An 18,274-nucleotide genomic window follows, 5' to 3' on the forward strand; every position below is an offset into this window, starting at 1 on the left:
CCCGCGCCGTCAGCACCTGCCAATCAAACTTGCTTTATTTAGTAGCAAAGAGCTGAAAAAGTCAGTTTGAATTGAAGTCAAACAATGGGGCGAGCGCCAGTTACATCTGTACAGAGCTAAGGGGCTGGGGGGGCACAAGGCAGGACCCCCCACACACTCCCCTTGGAGCCTGCCCCAAAGTGGGGCCCCAATAGCAGGGTATTGGGGTCTGGGACCCTGCCACTCGCTCAGGCCTTGTTGAGGGTCCAGAGAGGGTCGAGCAGGCTGAGGGGATCGTCGCTGGGCCGGGGCGCCCGCAGGCCCTCACCCGGCTGCGCCTGCAGGAAGTTCTGCTTGTTCATCCGCTGCTTGCCCTTGAGGGAGGCATCCAGGGTGAAGGCCTCAGGTGTGAGGGAGGCCAGCAGCTCCAGCGAGGACGAGGAGGGGGGGGCAGTGGCAGGGGGGGCCACCACGGCCACTGCCACCCCGCCGGGGGTCTCGGCTGTGGGGTTGCTGCTTTCGGGGGCGCCAGGTGGCTCATGGAGAGGTGGCTGTGGTGGGCAGGGCTCGGAGGCACCCACACCGTCCACTGCGGCATCAGGAAGCACCGTCAGCGCCTCGGTGTCCACAGCATCTGGTGGGGGGGCCGCCTCTGGCCCCCAGCCCCCCCCGGGCTCAGTGCTGGCCCCCCCCGGCCGTACGCTGAGCTTGGCAATGGTGGCCTGGATGGAGCTGATGGGCACGTCCCCCCCCAGCACCAGGTCCTGGGGGTCCTGGGGGAAGTAGAGCTGGAGGGAGGGGGACACTCCATGAGCCTGGTGGAGCAGAGCTCCCCCCAACCCCCCCAGCACCCCATTCCCCCTGCACCCACCTTGGAAGAGGTGTTGTTGGTGGCCTTGGGCACAGCAGGGGCACCCACGCCGTGGCGGAGCAGCACCTGCTCGGCGTGCAGCAGGAGAGCCTCGTAGCAGAACTTGAGGTGCAGCTGCCAGGGAGGAGGAGAAGGAGGAGGGCAGGGTGAGGCAGCAGCCCCCAGCCCGGGGGGACTCCCCATCGCCCCCACCCTACAGCCCCGTTACCTTCTCCTGGAGCATGTGCTTGCGCTGCTGCCGCATCCTCTTGACGAGCTGGGGCAGGTCGGGGATGCCATTTCCCGCCTCCACCTCCTGCATGGCTGCGTAGAGCAGGCAAAAGGCCCCCGTGCGGCCCACCCCGGAGCTGCAGAGACATCCCCGGCTGTGACAGACCCACGAAGGGGACACACACACACACACACACACACACAGAGTCACCCACCCCACAGGAGGCCACCCAAGCGCAGCTCACCTGCAGTGCACGACGACAGGGGTGTGGAGTGGGCGCTGGTGCAGGTAGTGGCCATGCACCTCCTGGATGAAGCGCAGGAGGCTCCCCTTGCTGTCAGGCAGGCCCCTGGGGGGGACACACACACTTACTGCTCTCACACACACCCTCCCACCGCCCAGGAGGGCTCAGTGCCACCCTGAGGAGCAGCTCAAGGGTCCCATGGGACCCCCCCCATCCCAGCAGGACCCTCCCCCCAGCGCCATACAGCTCAGGCCAGGAGGTGAACTGGAGGTGGACCACAGTGCGCTTGAGGCTCTGGTCACGGTACTGCAGCGTCATCATCCTCTCCACGTGGGTGGGGGCGACCTTCAGGCTGGTGAGGACGAGGGTGATGGGTCCCTGCACCATGGGCTGGCCCCGCTCGGTGGGGAAGTACCGCAGCACCTTCTGCTGCAGGGAGGGAATGGGGTGGCCTCAGGAGCGGGCAATGGCAGCACCATAATGCCCCAGCCCCTGCAGCCGCCTTCCCTGGGGACCCTCTTGTCCCTCTCTGTCACCTGCCAGGGCCTAGAGCTGCCCCACAGCGACAGGAGGTCAATGGCTGCCTCAGCCGCCCCTAAGGGAAAGGTGTACCTTGTCCAGCTCCTGCTCTGACACCAGCATGATGACGACAGAGACCTTCTGCTCGTAGATCATCAGCCAGAAGTCGGCGGCAGTGCCCAGCAGCGGGGCCTGGGTGGCGATAACCGTGGGGCAGTATGGCGAGAGGTCCTCCACCCGGCTGGCGTTGATGTAGTCATCCTTGCCCAAGTACAGGACAATGCGGTTCCTGTCATAGGGCATGATGTCCTGGTGCCGGTTCTTCATGGTGTAGCAGCGGGCGATGGCAATGGAGAGCTGCCGGGCGTCACGCTCCTGCGCATCCTGCAACTCCTTCCACACAGTGTCCAGCTCGGTGCCGCCGCCGGGCGCCGGCCGCTCCAGCCGCTCCGCCAGCCCGCGGAAGCGGTCCAGCTCCGCCAGCAGCCGCAGCACTCGCTCCGGTTTCTCGTAGGGATCATTCTCGATGAGCTGCACTGCTTTGGGCTTCTGCCCCTCCTTGGCATCCGCCTTGGTGGGCTGCAGTAGGGGCTGCCCCACGGCTGCCTTGGAGCCACCGTGTTGGCTCTCGGGGCTGGAGGACAGGAGGTCATCGGTGGAGGAGCTCTGCCGCTGGAATGGGGCCTCGCCAGGGCCCTGGGGGAGCGCAGGCCCCCCCGGCGTCAGTGCGGGTGGGGGCCTCTGTGGCACCAGCGCTGGGGGCTGCATGGCCAAGGCTGGCTGCGGGGAAGGGGCTGGGGAGGGGACCAGGGTGCCCTGGACCACCACAGCACCCGGGCCCTGGCTGAGGCCGGGGCTGGGGGAAGGGGTGACATGGTGGGGGGCAGCCTGGCCAGGGGGAGTAGGTGCGGGGGGGCCCAGGGCCATGGTCCCAGGGGGCATCTGGCTGCTGGGGGCGGCAGGGCTGGGGCAGAAGGGCAGCGCTGGGGAGCCAGGGGGCACTGGCTGCAGCCCCCCCATTGCAGCAGGCAGGGGCTGCCTTGGGGGACCACTCTGGCTGGGGGCCCTGGGGAAGGGCCGGGCCCCAGCCTGCAGTGTGTCCTGCCCCGGGAGTGGGTAGAGCTGCGGGGGTAGTGGGGGCCCCCCAGGGCCGGTAAAGGGCTGCTGGGCAAACTGGGCCTGAGGGGGCAGTGTGGGCCGGGGGTGCGGCTGGAAGGGCAGCGGTACTGAGGCTCTCCCGGGGGGCAGAAAGGGGGCTGGGGGAAACTGCTGCGGGCCATGGGCCCGAGCTGGTATCTCCACATTGGGCTGGAGCTGTGCAGTGGGAGCAAAGGTGTGAGGGTGCTGCACAGGGGGGAAGGGGTGCTGTGCTGGCTGCCCAAAGGGCTGCGGCCCTCCCTGGGCATAGGGGAAGGGGCCAGGGGGGGCCCCCGGGGCCAGGAAAGGGCCTGGGGGTACAGCTGGGCCCTGGCTGGGGAGCCGTGGGGCAGGCGGGCAGCTGGAGATGGGTGCCTGGATGCTGTCCACTGTAGTGGTGGCTGGCCGGGGGGCTGGGGTCAGCTCAGGGCCACCCACCGGTGGCTGGGCACCCATAGGGCCTAGCCCCACAGTGGGGGGCCCAGGCATGGGCACCCCAGGCTGGCCCAGGCTGTAGGAGGCTGCAGGAGCAGAGCTGGGCAGAGGGCCGTGCTGCGGGGACGAGTGTGGGGGAAGCATGTGGGGCCCCACGTAGCCGGGCTGCACCGGGGCTCGCATCAGTGGGGCGGCGGGGAAGAGCTGGGGGGCTGCGGATGGGGCTGAGCTGGGTCCAGGGGGCAGCCCGGCTGCTTGTGGGGCAGTGGGCTGCAGGAGCTGCACCGGGGCCCCTGTGCCAGGGGGAAAAGGGCCTGGTGCCGAGGCAGGGGCTGCTGGCAAGCGGTAGTGTCCAGGAAGAGCCGGGGGCCCTGAGAAGCGGGTGAGGGGCTGCAGCGGGGCACTGCCCAGCCTGCCCCCCGGCAGGAAGGGCTCAGGGCCGTGGGGCTGCAGCCCGGTGGCCAGGGCCGGGTTGAGAGCAGCCAGCGCGGGGGGCGGCAGGCGGGCCAGGTGCCCGGCCAGCACGTCGGGGGGCAGGCTGCGCAGCTCCTCGGGCAGCTCCGACAGCACCAGTGAGCCCAGCGGTGGCAGCTCCGCGGCGTCCAGCCCACCCCCATCCAGCTCCGGGGGCTTCTTCTGCAGGGCGGGTTTGGGGGCCGTGGGCCGGGGGGGCGGCTGCTTCTTCATCTCCCTGCCGGGAGGCAGCGAGACTCAGTGGGGCTCAGCACAGCGCTGCAGGCCCCCAGCACACCCACCGCACCAGAGCCAACCCCTCGAGCCCCAGCCCAGCTCACCCAGCAGCACCCAAAGGTGGTCCCCACTTCCTGGGGGTGTCGCACCCCAGCACTGGCTTTACAGCCTCCTCCAGCCCCTACAAGTGACACGACTATGGCCACGGCACCACCTACTTCTCCAAGATCTGCTGCCGGTTGGCCTCGGCGGCTTGGCAGGCAGCACGGGCCTTCTCCAGCAGCTTGGCGGCTTTCCCCTCCAGGTCGGTGTAGAAGTCCTTCCCCTCCTGTGATTTCTTCATCAGGTCCTCGTAGGCTTCATAGGAGGCCACCAGGGTCTGAACGGTGGTGTTCCACCTACGGAGACGGGGCAGAGGGGATGAGCAGGGGCACAGCACCAGGCCAATGCTGGCGGTTTCTGCTCCTGAGGCCCCCCTCCCTGCACCCACCTGGCAGGGACACTGGGTGGAGGAGAAGCAGCCACCAGAGGCCCCCAGCCATGGGGCAGGACAAGAGGCAGAGCACAGAAGCTGGCAGTGACCCCGCAGCTCTCTCTCATGTGGGTAAAGGCTATTCCCGTGCACCAAGACCCCACCATGGCACTGAGACCCCCACCAGGGAATTGGCCCCCCCAGCCCCGCACACCACTCACTTGTGCTCCACCTCAGCCAGGGCCTTGCGCACCGCTGCGTATTTGACATTGGCATCCGTCAGGGCCTTCAGGACGTTCTCCTGTGCAGCCAGGTTCTGCTCCAGGTAGACCTTGATCTGGTCGTACTTCTTCAGCTGCTCCTCAAAGAGTTTCTGCCGAGAGAGGTGGGGCTCTGGGAGGCTGCAGGGGTGGGGTGGGATGGAGCAGAGCTACTGCTGCAGCCCTGACTGGGATGTGTGGCACAGCCTGGAGAGGACAAGGCTCCAGAGAGACCTTGGAGCAGCTTCCAGTGCCTAAAGGGGCCCACAAGAAACCTGGAGAGGGGCTTTTGACAAGGGCAGGCAGGGACAGGACAAGGGGAATGGCTTTAAACTGACAGAGGGGAGATTTAGATGAGATCTGAGGAAGAAGTTCTTCCCTGTGAGGGTGGTGCGGCCCTGGCACAGGTTGCCCAGAGAAGCTGTGGCTGCCCCATCCCTGGCAGTGTTCAAGGCCAGGTTGGACGGGGCTTGGAGCAACCTGATGTAGTGGAAGGTGTCCCTGCCCATGGCAGGGGGCTGGAACTGGATGAGCTTTAAGGTCTCTTCCAACCCAAAGCATTCCATGATTCTAGGAAGAAGGGACTTCCCCAAACACAGCGGCTGGCACCCACCTTCATCTCGGAGCGGTCGGTGGTGACCAGCGAGGTGGTGATATCATCCTTCTGGATCATTTCGCGCAGCTGCTGCTCCAGGGACATCCTTTGGTCCCTCATCTCCTGCACCTTGGCCAGGATTCGCTTCAGGTTCTGCAGCACCTGCTTGTCATCTGGGGGACACGGAGGGCTCAGTGGCTGTGCTGGAGCCCCCCCCATCCCTGAAACGCTCCGCAGAGGTATGGAGCCAGCCTGCCCTTGGTCCAGCACACCCACGGGTAAAGCCAGGCATCTGCTGGGACATGAATTGTGTCTCTGTCCCCACACCAGGACCCCATTTCATGTGTTTTTGTGGGGGACAAGTGCCCAGCGCAGCTCACAAGGCACAGGGCAACAGGAGGGGAGCCCAGGCACGAGTGGGACCTGCCTTCCCCCAGCCCCGAGCACGGGTGAGAAGCTCCACTCACCTTCAGTCAATGTGGGTGAGGGCAGCGCGGCCCGGACCTGCTCCAGCGGCCCGCTGAGCAGGCGGAGGTTGCCAATGTGGAGGTTCATGGCTTTGTGGAGCTCGGTGTTGGTGAAGCTGGCCTTCTCGTGCACCTCCAGGTACTTGGAGCACTCCTTGCTGACCTCGGCCAGCCCCGGGGATGGCGGTGGTGGGGACGACCCCTGCGGTGGTGGGACCTTCCCAAGCAGCTCCTGCAGCTTCCGCTCCTGCGCCTCATCCTCCTCGAGAAGGTCTCGGATCTCCTTCAGGGAAGCCTCCACGTCGGTGAAGACCCCAGAGAGCACTGAAGGGGGGAGACATGGAGGCTGGGAAGGAGCCGAAGCACCACCAGCTACGAGCCCGCCTGCTCCAAGCCTAAAGCCATGCATTGATGCAGCAGCCTGAGGAATAAATCTGGCTGTGGGCAACCAGAGAAGGCAAAGACACCCCAGCCAAGATGCCTGGGTGCTGAGCTCAGGGCCTGCCTGCAGGGGGATCCAGACAGCACTGATGCCCTTGGCCGCAGCAGGGCTCAACAGGAAAAACACTTTGGGGTTTAGGAATTTATACCAGCAAAGAATCAGCCACTGGGGTGGGGGTTCCTCAAACCGAGCCCAGGCAAGGAGCAGGGTGCCTGCCCCCAGGCCAGCCTGGATGTCCCCCCACGGGTCCCCGTGTCCTTACCCTGCATGGACTGGACGAGGTTCTTGACGGTGTCGGGGCGCACGCTGAGCGCAGCACATTTCTCCATCAGGATGGGGGGGATGTGGCTGTACATGTCCAGGTTGTCCACGGTCTCAGGGTCCAGCTGCATGGAGTCCATGAACTGGCTACAGGCAAGAGAACAAGCCCCTGAGTGGTGGCAGAGCCTCCCCACACCTCCCTACAGGTCCCCCCATCCCAAACCACAGCCAGCTCGGAGCACAGCACTGCTGCATCACCCCCAAATGCCTCAGCAAAGCTGCAGGGTGAATCTGGGGAGCAGTCACCAGGACTGGAACTGAGGGGACAGGGTCTGCCCAGAGCTGGGCAGACTGGGACTTGACTGTGCTCAGTGTGAGGGTGACAGATCAGGGATGGGTGCACTCCTGTTGGTACTGGGGCGGGAAACCCAGCAATGGGATCATTGGGATACCCCCATGCTGGGCACAGGAGCCCTCCCCAGCAGGGAGGGGCTGGTCAGGGCCCCATTCAGGTGCAGCTCACACTTACTCCAGCACTTCGTTCTTGGCTTCAATTTTGGCCATCACATCCCGCAGGAGCTTGGCCTTCTCCTCACTGCGACAGGAGAAAATAACACCCTTTAGTGCTGTGACAGGACCAGGGAAACCTCCACCATAAACTGCAAGAGTCCTTTGGGGCTTGGCCAAAGCCTCAGCCACGCTTGGGCCTGTGGCATGTGGCCCTTTGGGGCAGCTCCTGGACCAAAGCCAGGCAAGAGGACAACCCGGGATGCCGGTGCTTCCCCAAGGAACCCACTGTGGCTGGTTTGGTCACCTCCAGCTCCCTTCAGCCAGCAGAGGCACAGAGCTGGGGCATGGGCTCCTTGTTGGTCTTGGTGCTGGCTGTCCTGCTCTGGCAGAGCTGTGCTGGTGACCCACCTACACAGCCTGGGACCCACCTGTACAGGGAAGAGGCCTCGTGGGCAGCCATGGGCACTAGCTTGGCAAATATATCAGGGCCGGTGACGGCTGGATCTGTGGGGTTCACGGGGAGGGCTTTCACCAAGGGGGCACCTAGGGGATGAACACACAACATGGCCCTGTCAGAAACCTTCATGGGGAGCCAGTTATTCCCAAGTCACATCCTCCCGCTCCACGCCTTCATTCCCAGCACATCTCTGGAGAGCATGGCACAAAGTCCCACGGGTCCCAGAGCCCCATGGATTCAGAAAGGAGCAGGCACTGCCCATCCTCACCTTTCACAGACTGCAGGGTGTCCAGCGCAGGCACAGCTTCATGGTAGATGAAGTCGTTGTCCTTTTTGGCTGAATTGTACCTGGAAACAAGCAGTGACACTGCACTGGTGAGGAGCAGATGGCATTCCCAGCTCCCTGAGCTCGCTCCCTGTGGGGTCAGGCCAGGGCTCTTTCGGGCTCGCTTCACAGAGAGCAAAGAGCAGCTTCCATGGCAGCTTCGTGTCCCAGGAGCCTTGGGCAGCACAGGGTGCTTGGCTCTGCATGTCAGAGGACATGTTCCCTGGGCTGTTCTGGCCACCAGGCAGTTCTGACCCACAGGTTACATCTGGGGGTACCCTGTGCATGGACTCACTTGCCACCGATCACATCCATGGTGAATCTCAGGGCTTCCTGGACGGTTTCTGGCTGTCCCTGGAGGAATAAGAGCGAGTTGGCAGGGGCAGGGAGCATGTAGTGCTGTCCCTGCAGCCAACCACAGCCCTGTGTGCCCAGAAGCCAGCAGCAGCCTCACCAGCTCTCTCTCCTTGTGCCCCATAGAGGAACTGAGATGCCTGGAGGCAGCCCCAAATCCTCTGTGCCCCGGTCTCACATGCAGACCCTGTTATGGGTTGCCCTGGCACCGCAGCACCAATGCCAGGGGCTCTGTGGGGAGCCCACTGAGGCAGCAGGGCTGACCCATGGCCCCTCTGGAGCTGCCCACATGCTCCTGAATGATTCAAACCATACCAAACCCTGCTAAAGCCCTTGCAGACCAAATGGCCGGCAGTCACCAGAGCCTTGGGCTTGGCTGGGTACCCCAGAGGGAAGCAAAGTGAAGCACTGGGAAGCCAGCACAAGTTTGACAACAGGCTGAATGAAGAGGAAAACTTTTAAACTGACAGAGATTCTCATCTTCCCAGTCTGGCATCCCACTGCCCTGAGCCAGGGCCCAGCTCATTCCCTCTAAAAACCCAATTACTGCTCTCGGATGGAGCAGGAACGCACCTTTGCCAGCTTGATGGCTTCGTTCAGTTTATCCAGAGCACTCTGGAAGTAGATGACCTGCACAGAGACCAGGAATCAGGGCTGGCACAGAAGCAGGTGCCCTTGCTTTGCAGTGGACCACCACCAGCACCTGAGGGCTGCAGCTTCCTACAGCGCAGGGCTTTCAAGAGCACCCACAAGTGCTTGCAGGAGGCAGGACATTGCTGGTGACACACTCCAGAACCCAGGCTGGATGGGATGGGCTGACACGACTTTTCTTACCCTTTCCCCAAACTTCTGCTGCTCCTCAGCCTGTTTTCCCATGTGCAGCTGCAAGAAAACACAATCAGTGGCATCAGAGCTCCAGAACTCGAGGGAGATCTTTGAAACAAGCAAGAAAACACCAGAGGGACAGGAGCAAACAACAAGTCCCCCTGCAGCCCAGCAGCCTCCCAGCTGGTCTCCCCACTTACATGGGCCACAGCAGCAAAATAATAGATTTTCATTTGAACCAGCTTCTTCCAGTCCTTCTGGATCTTTCCCAGCAGTGAGGCCGTCTCCGAGTTTTCCAGCGCCCGGCAGGCCTCCTTGTAGTAATCCACTACCTACAGAGAGAGGGACGGGTGTTTGGAGAAACCCCAGAAAGATGGATCCCAGGTGGAATTCAGAGCAGCAAGGGAAAGGAGGATTCATCGCCACCAGTGTTTGTGCCCAAGGTCTCAGATCACCCAGTCAGAGCAGGAAAACGGTTGGTGGGGAACTTGTGAGTTGGTGCATTTTGTGTCAGAACCAGGGACTAGAGACACCACCACAATAAACCTACCCCATACAGAGGGTTAGCACCATGCAATGGTTTGGACTGGAAGAGACCTTAAAGCTCATCCAGTTCCAGCCCCCTGCCACGGGCAGGGACACCTTCCACTAGAGCAGGTTGCTCCAAGCCCCGTCCAACCTGGCCTTGAACACTGCCAGGGATGGGGCAGCCACAGCTTCTCTGGGCAACCTGTGCCAGGGCCTCACCACCCTCACAGGGAAGAACAACTGCCTCAGATCCCATCCAAATCTCCCCTCTGTCAGCTAGAAGCCATTCCCCCTTGTCCTGTCCCTACATGTCCTTGTCAAAAGGGTCCCCAGAGCTGGGTGCAGGACTGCAGGGGGGAGTCTCACCAGAGCGGAGCAGAGGGGGAGAATCCCCTCCCTCGACCTGCTGGTCACGCTGCTGGTGATGCAGCCCAGGACATGGTTGGTTTCTGGGCTCAAGTGCACACTGCAGCCGGGTCATGGGGAGCTTCTCACAGACCCAACACCCTCAAGTCCTTCTCCTCAGGGCTGCTCTCAATCCAGTCTCCTCCAGCCTGAAGTTGTGCTTGGGATTGCCCTGACCGCAGTGCAGGACCTTGCACTTGGCCTTGTTGAACTCCATGAGGTTTGCACTGTCCCACCTCTGCAGCCTGCCCAGGTCCCTCTGGATGGATCCCTTTCCTCTAGAGCATCTTACAGTCTCCGTTGAGGAGCTGGTGGCTGTGCTCACAGCCCGAGGTAGTGGCAGCACCCCATACTGCTGTTCGACTGTGCTGATGCTATGCAGGATCCAGGACACGCTCCCTGAGCTTCCAACCCCATGTGCAGCAACCCCATGTGCAGCAGGAGCAGGGCTGTGTTGGCAACAGCAAGTCCCAAGGCAGAAGTGGCCAGAGATTTCCCCAGAGCTCACCTGGGCACTGATCCGGGCCACGAGGAAACTCTTCCTGTTGTCCAGCATGGACTTCTCCAGGAGACACTCCTGTGCCTGGCCCTGCCGTGGACAAGAGGGGAATACTTACTCTCCCCTACACTCCCCTGTATCCAAGCCAGCGCCAGGCCTGAACCCTGGCAGGATCCAGCAGCTACAGCCCCTTTCTTGAGCTACAGCCCAAGGGATGCCCAACCAGCCCAGGGACAAACAGTGCAGCCCAGAGCCCTCCCTCTCCCCCGCTACCTCCCAAAATCTCCTTCCCTCCTGCAGGAGGGAGCCCCTCTTGCCTACAACAGCCCAAATCCTGAAGACAAAAACCCCCATGGGACACTTGGGTCCTGTCTCACCTGGCTCCAAGCACTTGGACTCCACAGGGAGCACCCAACCCTAGGAACACCCCTCTCCTGGTCAAGGGTGCTGCCCTCGAGGTGTGCAAGGAGCTGTACCAGTGTGACCAGTGCCCCGGCGGAGGCAGAACCCAGTTCCTACCAGCATGAGGTTGATGTTGAGGTTGAGAATCTGGTGGCTCATGTCTACGCTGTAGGAGTGAGGGAAGTGATCCCGCAGGTAGGTGAAGGCCCCGGCGGCACACTGGAAATGGGTGCAGGAAACCTTCATGCCCTGAGAGGATGGGAGAACATGTGTCAGGTGCACACAGCCCTCTTGCACACATGCCAAGCCAGCTGATGTACGGAGGCACATGCTGCCCAACGTGAGGAATGTGTGGAGACAGGAGAATCATAGAACATGGAATGGTTTGGGTTGGAAGAGACCTTAAAGCTCATCCAGTTCCAACCCCCTGCCATGGGCAGGGACACCTTCCACTAGAGCAGGTTGCTCCAAGCCCCTCTGTCCAACCTGGCCTTGAACACTGCCAGGGATGGGGCAGCCACAACTTCTCTGGGCAACCTGTGCCAGGGCCTCACCACCCTCACAGGGAAGAACTTCTTCCTCAGATCTCAGCTAAATCTCCCCTCTGTCAGTTTAAAGCCATTCCCCCTTGTCCTGTCCCTACCTGCCCTAGTCAAAAGCCCCTCTCCAGCTTTCTTGTCAGCCCCTTTAGGCACTGGAAGCTGCTCTAAAGTGTCCCTGGAGCCTTCTCTTCTCTAGGCTGAACTAGCCCAACAAAGAGCAACTTTTCTCAAGGCAGAGCTATGGTGATAAACCCCAGTTCAGCAGGGTTAGATGTTCCCTGTGCTGCTCATGCCTCCTCCAAGACCCGCAAAAAGCAGCTGCCACAAGCCTGGAGCGAGTCTCTGGGTCTCACAGGGCTCTAAATCACTCAGCAATTTCCCTTGGGCATGCATGGCTGCATCGTATCTCTGCCCTCAGAGCCGTATGTGCTGACGGGGGAAGGTCAGCCCAACCAGCAATTGGGCAGAGCTTTGCTGGAGCAGGGACAGCAACAATGGGCATGGAGGGACGCAGCCAGGATGGGGGTGGCCCCTTGTAACACTCTACAGTGATACTGGGTCACAGTAGACATCCACAGCTGGTGTCCAGAGCTGTAACCACTCAGGTGACAGAGGAGAAGCACTAGAGATGCTGCTGGCTGGTCGCTGTTAACCATATGGGAGAGAAAAGTCCTTTAGAGCAGACCCGGGGGACCGTTACCTCCTCGGACACTCTCTTGTCCATGGCGCCCAGCATGGAGTGCAGCGCACCTGTGGAAAGAGGACAGGCTCAGAAGGGTGAGGAGACCCCAACAGCAACCCTGCACCACTCCCAGGGATGGGGTGTCTGGTACCAGAGAAGCCTGGACCTGGGGCACGTTGGCCAGAGACACCCAACAGCACCCAACCAGTTCCCTGCACCAGCAGGAGCCACGGCCCTTGGGATGCTCCTCATACAGGGCAGCAGTGCGGAAGGCTGCACACCTGAGTTATTCAGCACAGGGATGTCCCAGGCTGGAAACAAACCCGCAGTATGAAAAAACAAATATTTAACACCCTCCTGGTTGAACAGAGGTGTTTCTTCTAACTTGAGGGAACAGCTTTGGGCTGGGGTTTACAATAAAGCTCTTTGCTCTGTGTGTGGTCAGCTGGGAGAGGACAGTCAGCTCCTGAGCTGCAGTGCCAAGGGCGGGAGTGTTTTGAGCTGCATTAAGTGGCCAGGGGCTGAGCGTTCCCTTTGGGGCTACCAAAACCCACTTCTAGCCATGACTGTCCATGAATGAGAGCAAGGGTGAGGGAACAAGTGTTAGATTTGGTGCTTTTACACTCGTCTGCTGGCTTTTGAGGCGATGGCGTGCTGGATGAGCTGTACAAAGCCTGGTAGAGCTCGCCACTGTGCCAGAAAGGGCATTTGCAATGCTGCAGCTCACTGTCAGCCTCCTTGTTGCAACCTCTGGCCAAGACACAAGGCAGTGCACGGGCAAGGCACGCTCAGAGCAGGAGGAAAGGAGAGAAGACCTTGGACAAAACCCAGCATCAACCTCTCATGCAGCTCTGATGCTGGGCACCCAGTGAGGGGAAGAGGCAGAACCAGGCTGAGCCCTGGCTGCTGGTGGAACCATGCTGCTGCCTGGCCACTCCAAGGAATGCTGACATGGAGCACGGAGACATCCCTCATGCCCGGGGCTGACAGAGAGGGCTGCTGGCCTCCAGGCCCTTACCCAGGTTGTAGAGGATGCACGCCTGCTCGTACTTGATGTCCTCATGAGTCACCGTCTTGCCCGAGAAGATCTCAGTCCTGCGAGGAGAGAAACCTCATTACCAGCCGGAGGTGGAGTTACCGGTGTTCCTGGGCACAGGCCAGGGAAAGGATTTGTCAGGAGCTGTGCTCCCTCAGAGGTTGGGAGATGAGGCCCTCCTGTCTGGCATCACCCTGGGCATCGAATCCAGGCGGGAGCTGGTGGGATGGCGCAGTCTCCACTGCTTTGGCTTCATAAGCATAGGCATGCCATTTACACACAGCCAAGCAACTCTGCCACCCAGGGAGAGCTCAGCAGTGTCACTTTGCACAGTGACAATGTCTTGGTTCTGCCTTGCATCTCCTTGAAGCCAGCTGTGCTGCCTTAAGGCTTGGTTTTGATGTCCTGCCAGATCCCTAGGGCAGGATGCCATTTCCCAAGGGGTCCCCAGGGTCCCCTGGTACCACTGCTGGGCTTTGGGGAGGAGCATATCAGATGCACAGGGAAGAGAGAGCAGTTGCTTTGCTTTGGGGCAGCCTCTGCATTTCGCGTAGCTCCCACTGGGAGCCAATCCTCCCATCCACAACCCCCAAAGCCCCATGCCAGAAAGAGAGTCTGGGGAAGCAGCTCCTCCTCACCATGCGATGGGGACCGCCGCCTCCTGCTCGGCGCCCATGGGGATGCGGCTCTGCAGGTAGTGGAGTTGGCCGAAGTACTTGCGCAGCGTGCTGCAGCCCTCGAAGTCCCTGGGCACATTGACGGCGCTCTGGAGGGGAGAGAGAAGGAGGAAAAGGCTACCATGGGGACAGGAGCAGTTGGGCAGGAAGAGGAGCCTGCTGGATTCGTGGCGAGATCCACAGGCTGGGGTAGGAGCCTTGGTGGTGGGGCTGGCCAGAGCTGGACATTAGCCGGCTGCCCCAGGGGGAAGGAGCTTGGCCTCATGAAAAAGACCTGCGAAACACAGCTAGAAAAACAGGTCTGTTCACCTAAAAGTGAGGCTGGAGGGAGCTGCTTTATGGATCCAGAGCAACTGATTCAGGAGGAAGTCTCTGCTCTGCCCAGCACGGGCTCCCGAAGGTGAAATAAATGAGAGGAACTTGGGAATGACTGAAAAGGGGGTGTCCTGGACAGGGCACAGGACCTGCTGCTATGGCAAAGCTGGGAGAAGGAAGGGAAGAGTAGGAGGCACCAGAAAGTTTTTCCAACCTCCTGCTTCAGGGTTAAACCCACAGGCAGAGGCCAGAGCTCCCCAGATCTGGACTATGGGTGTTTAAGGCCCTACCCACCTCCAGGCCTACTGGAAGGCCACCTCTGTGCTTTGGAGACGCTGGTGAGATGACACCAGCGCCTGCACCATGAGTTCCCCCAGCTCCACCCTCACATCAGGCTTATGGCTCCTCTACAAAACCAGCACCGGTGCTGCCTTAGGGCAGGGCTCTGAGCATCTCCAGCCAGTTTTACCACCCGTGCCTCAGCTACCAGCTGGCCGGACGGAGGCTGCCTCTGTCCTGCTCAGAGGTCCCAAAATTGATGACCCCAGTGACCAAAACAATTATTTGGGCTCCAGAGTTGAGAGCAAAAGGCTGATTTATTCCTTGCAAAGACCTCAGGCACCAGCCCAACCAGATAAAGCAATTCTTTCCACCCAACAGGGAACTTTTATTTAACACAAACCCCCAAATTCATGGATGGTGACACAACATAAGCCTAATATCCGACCCCTACATGCTCCTTGGGAAGCTTGAATCTGGGGAGCCACATTCAATGCAGGATGCAGCCCAGTTGCCAAAAGACTCATCCGTGGGCTACTGGTGAGGAAGAGAAGCAGCCATGGCAGCACTCTGGCACAGCTCCCCTCCAGGGAGGTGGTGGAAGCCAGAAAAAGAATCCTGGAACATGGGGCAGGTGATGAACCAGCTCCCTGGGTTCAGCTCTGGCAGGTCTCCCCAGGGCCACGAGCAATTTGGGAGGGACCCAGCTTACCTGCCGGAGCAGCTCCAGCTTCCGCAGCTCCTCATTGTAGTTCTCTGGGTTCTCCCCATAGTTCTTCAGGACAAACTGGAGGGGCAAGAGAGAGGTGAGAGCCTGGTCTGACACCCGGAGCCACCTTCCCAGCCCCACACTGGAGCTACAACCAGCAGCTCTCCAGGGAGAAGCCCCCAGGGCAGGTCTGGCAGGGTGAAGGGGCACGCGCCAACTTGAGGCCTTCTGTCTCTTGGCTGGGAGCTTGTTTCTCCCCTAAAACTCCCCAAATCTTGCCCAGTTCCTGCTGAACCTCAGCTTAACACAAAGCCAGGATGCAGGGTCCTGCGCAGCCAACACCCTGGGGAGAGGCACTGATCCGGCACACAACGGGGACCTTGGAGCTGGGGCAGAAAAGCTGGAATCAAGTGGCCATGAGGTCCTGAGGAGTCACAGAGGGAGCTGCTGGGGCAGGGGGGGGGCTCCCCAAATGTGCTTCTAGCAAGAATTTTGGGATCCCTCGGATCACAATGCTGCCAGCAAGCATAGGGCTTCGCAACTGCAGGGAGCTCCGGATCCTCCAACAGCCCATCAGGAATTTATCCAAGCTTCCTGAAAGCCATGGGGGAGAATCAGGGACCCACAGCCAGGTGGTTGGGGACGTCTGAAGGGCTGCCTGCACCCTCTCTCACTTGAGCTCAAGGTGGACACAGCTCAGCACTGGAGAAAGGAGGGAAGTTTCCTCTCCATTTTGACCAGGGCACCAGGTTTCTATTTGCCAGCAAAGCAGCGTGTGTTTCCATCAAACACCTGCGGGGACACCTGGTTCACAAAGCAGATTTCCACCTGCTGCCACACACAAATTCCCTAAACAGCCCACTTTTGGTAAGACCCAGCTCCGACCTGAAGGCCACCATCCATCCCTCTGCCTCAGCCCTGAGGCCCACAGCACAGCAGCTCCCTGCTGAGAGCCGCCACACCTTGTCCCGACCGGCACAGCATGACTCAGCTCGGTGATCCCACAACGCCCTCCTCCCGGCACAGGAATGTTCCCACCAGGCTAACACCACTGTCGGGGTCTGACAGGATGCCAGCCCCTCTCAGCACCCCAAAAAACAGGGGGGTGGAAAGTAGGTGGTGACATAAGCACAGGAGAACACCCCTGCCCCCCCGGCCTTCCACATCCATAAATCCTGCTTTTCATCTCTGGGTGGCACTAGGAAACGCCAGGCAGAGGTGGAGCTTGTTTACAGCTGATTAATTAAGTCCTTCACCTCCCTAAAGCAACCAGCAAGAACAGGTCGTGTCCCCTGTGACCATCTGTGGCACCCACCAAACTCTCAGCCTTCCTCCTGCAAAGGGACTGGGGGTTTAACTGATGATCTGACAGCCTGGGCTGCTGCCAGGGGGAGACCCAGCACCTCCCTCCTCGGGTCCCTCTTACATGAGCCCGCAGGAGTGGAGCGAAACGAGATGCCAAAAGGAGGCACAAGGGATTTGTCATCGAAAGGAGATGTGAGGGATCAGCCATCACCAACCCCGGTCTCCTAATGCCAAGGCATTAGAAATGACCTGCTGCCGGGGGAGGCCGGAGCCGGCGCTGGGGCTCGGGGAAGGGTGGCCGGAGCACCGGGAGCTGGGCGTCAGGACAGCCACATGCAGCAGGGATGGACTTGCCAACTCACTGCTCTGCCCCGAGGTGATGGGGGAAGGCTCTGCCCGGGATGGGGGGTGCTCCAGGGGCTCCCCCCTCCCCAAACCCTGTCCCTCTGGCAGCACCCACTGACCCCGGCTGCTGAGGGAGCGAGTGGAGCCCAGCCGTGGGGCTGGTGGGGGCACACGGCCTCACTCCCTCCTTATCGTGCAGGGCAAAGGGGGCACCGCACCTCACCCCTCCCCATCGCACCCAGGAGCTGCCCAGGTCCCTGCCTGAGGGTGCCCCCAGCAGCCCTGCCCCACAGCCCCCACAACCATCCCCAGCTTTAACTCCCTGCTCCACCAGGGCCCCCCCAAAAATCCTTAACCTTCTGCATTCCCTTTCCCTGTGCCCCCAAACACTCCCCACATCCCAAACACCCACCACAGAGCTCCTCTTCATCTCCCAAGCACTCCTCATCCTCACAGACCCCAAACACCCCTGGCAGAGCCCCCGATCCCCCCGGGGCCGCACACTCCAAGCACTCCCCTCCCTCACAGACCCTCCCGATCCCCCCCCAAGCTCTCCCTTCTCACAGACCTCACGCAGCCCCTCACCCCACGCACTCCCCTCCCCCCACAGAACCCCTTCTCCTCCCCCCAAGCACTCCCCTTCCCCACAGCTCCCCACTCCCCACACCCTGAGCACTCCCCTCCCTCACGGGCCCCTCCCGCCCCGCCCCTGCCAGGCCCCTCCCGCCCCCCCCCCGCACCCCTCGCAGGCCCACAGCCGCCCCTTTCCCGGCCCCACCTTCTTGACGGCGGCGTTGAAGGCGAACTCCCCGGCTTCCTTGAGGTCGAGCCAGATCATGGGCATGCGGGGCACGGCCTCCATCCCGGCCTGCGCCCGCCGGAACCACCCGCCCCACGGCACCGCGCGCGCCGCCTCACGGGAAACCGAGTCCTCGCGACGAGGCTCGCCACGCCCCTTCCGGCGGCCGGCGCCACGCCCAGCCGGCGGCGTCTCAACGGCGGTTCCCATGGCGACGCCTCGCTCGCTGATAGGCGGAGAACGGCTGTTCCCATGGCGACGCACCGCCCCCCGCCCCCCCGGAAGGCCGCTGGTCGTTGCTATGGCAACGGCCGTCCCCCGTCGGGCCCAAGCGAGGGCCTGGTGTCCCCGAGGCCGGCTCCTTTAAGTTAATTAGCTGCGTTAATTAGCCCTTTCCCCTCCATCTCCTGTGGTTGCCGTCCCAGCATCACAACGCACATTTAAATTCGTGCTTCATAGCCAGTGGGTGATTCCCCCTGGTGATTCCCCGATCCCCCGCACGAGGCCATCACCAGATCCGCTCCAGTAGCACCATCAGTATCAGAATAATAATGGCGGAGTTTCCCATAACACCCCATTCATTAAGCAGTTCGATGAGTTCTGGCTTGTTAGTGACCTCCCAAACACTCAGCCCACCTCATCCCAGACACTCCATCCCATCCTATCTAATCCCAGCTCACCTCATCACATCTCACAG

At 61.4% G+C, this 18,274-nt stretch overlaps 1 protein-coding gene across 3 annotated transcripts; it reads right to left on the reverse strand.

The window, feature by feature from the left end:
• Nucleotides 1-17: 17 nt before the first annotated feature.
• PTPN23 (protein tyrosine phosphatase non-receptor type 23) lies at nucleotides 18-17,708 on the reverse strand. Of its 3 annotated transcripts, none has more exons than XM_030492789.1 (25): nucleotides 17,557-17,708; nucleotides 15,132-15,206; nucleotides 13,787-13,914; nucleotides 13,131-13,207; nucleotides 12,131-12,180; nucleotides 11,006-11,137; nucleotides 10,496-10,576; nucleotides 9,255-9,386; nucleotides 9,064-9,111; nucleotides 8,803-8,859; nucleotides 8,171-8,229; nucleotides 7,819-7,898; nucleotides 7,522-7,636; nucleotides 7,113-7,178; nucleotides 6,585-6,730; nucleotides 5,881-6,204; nucleotides 5,432-5,586; nucleotides 4,780-4,931; nucleotides 4,305-4,484; nucleotides 1,918-4,087; nucleotides 1,550-1,731; nucleotides 1,306-1,410; nucleotides 1,059-1,197; nucleotides 851-964; nucleotides 18-767 (listed from the first exon to the last, which is right to left on the reverse strand). In XM_030492789.1, the coding sequence occupies exons 1-25, from the start codon at nucleotides 17,638-17,640 to the stop codon at nucleotides 228-230; spliced, it is 5,391 nt and encodes a 1,796-aa protein (XP_030348649.1). In that variant the 5' UTR covers nucleotides 17,641-17,708; the 3' UTR covers nucleotides 18-227. The 3 variants fall into 3 exon arrangements, with proteins under 3 accessions (XP_030348649.1, XP_030348655.1, XP_030348642.1); XM_030492795.1 differs by having other exon boundaries at nucleotides 18-778; nucleotides 865-964; nucleotides 1,550-1,734; XM_030492782.1 differs by having other exon boundaries at nucleotides 1,550-1,734.
• Nucleotides 17,709-18,274: the final 566 nt, after the last annotated feature.

Source organism: Strigops habroptila, chromosome 1, assembly GCF_004027225.2.
Source record: "Strigops habroptila isolate Jane chromosome 1, bStrHab1.2.pri, whole genome shotgun sequence".
Classification (NCBI taxonomy): domain Eukaryota; kingdom Metazoa; phylum Chordata; class Aves; order Psittaciformes; family Psittacidae; genus Strigops; species Strigops habroptila.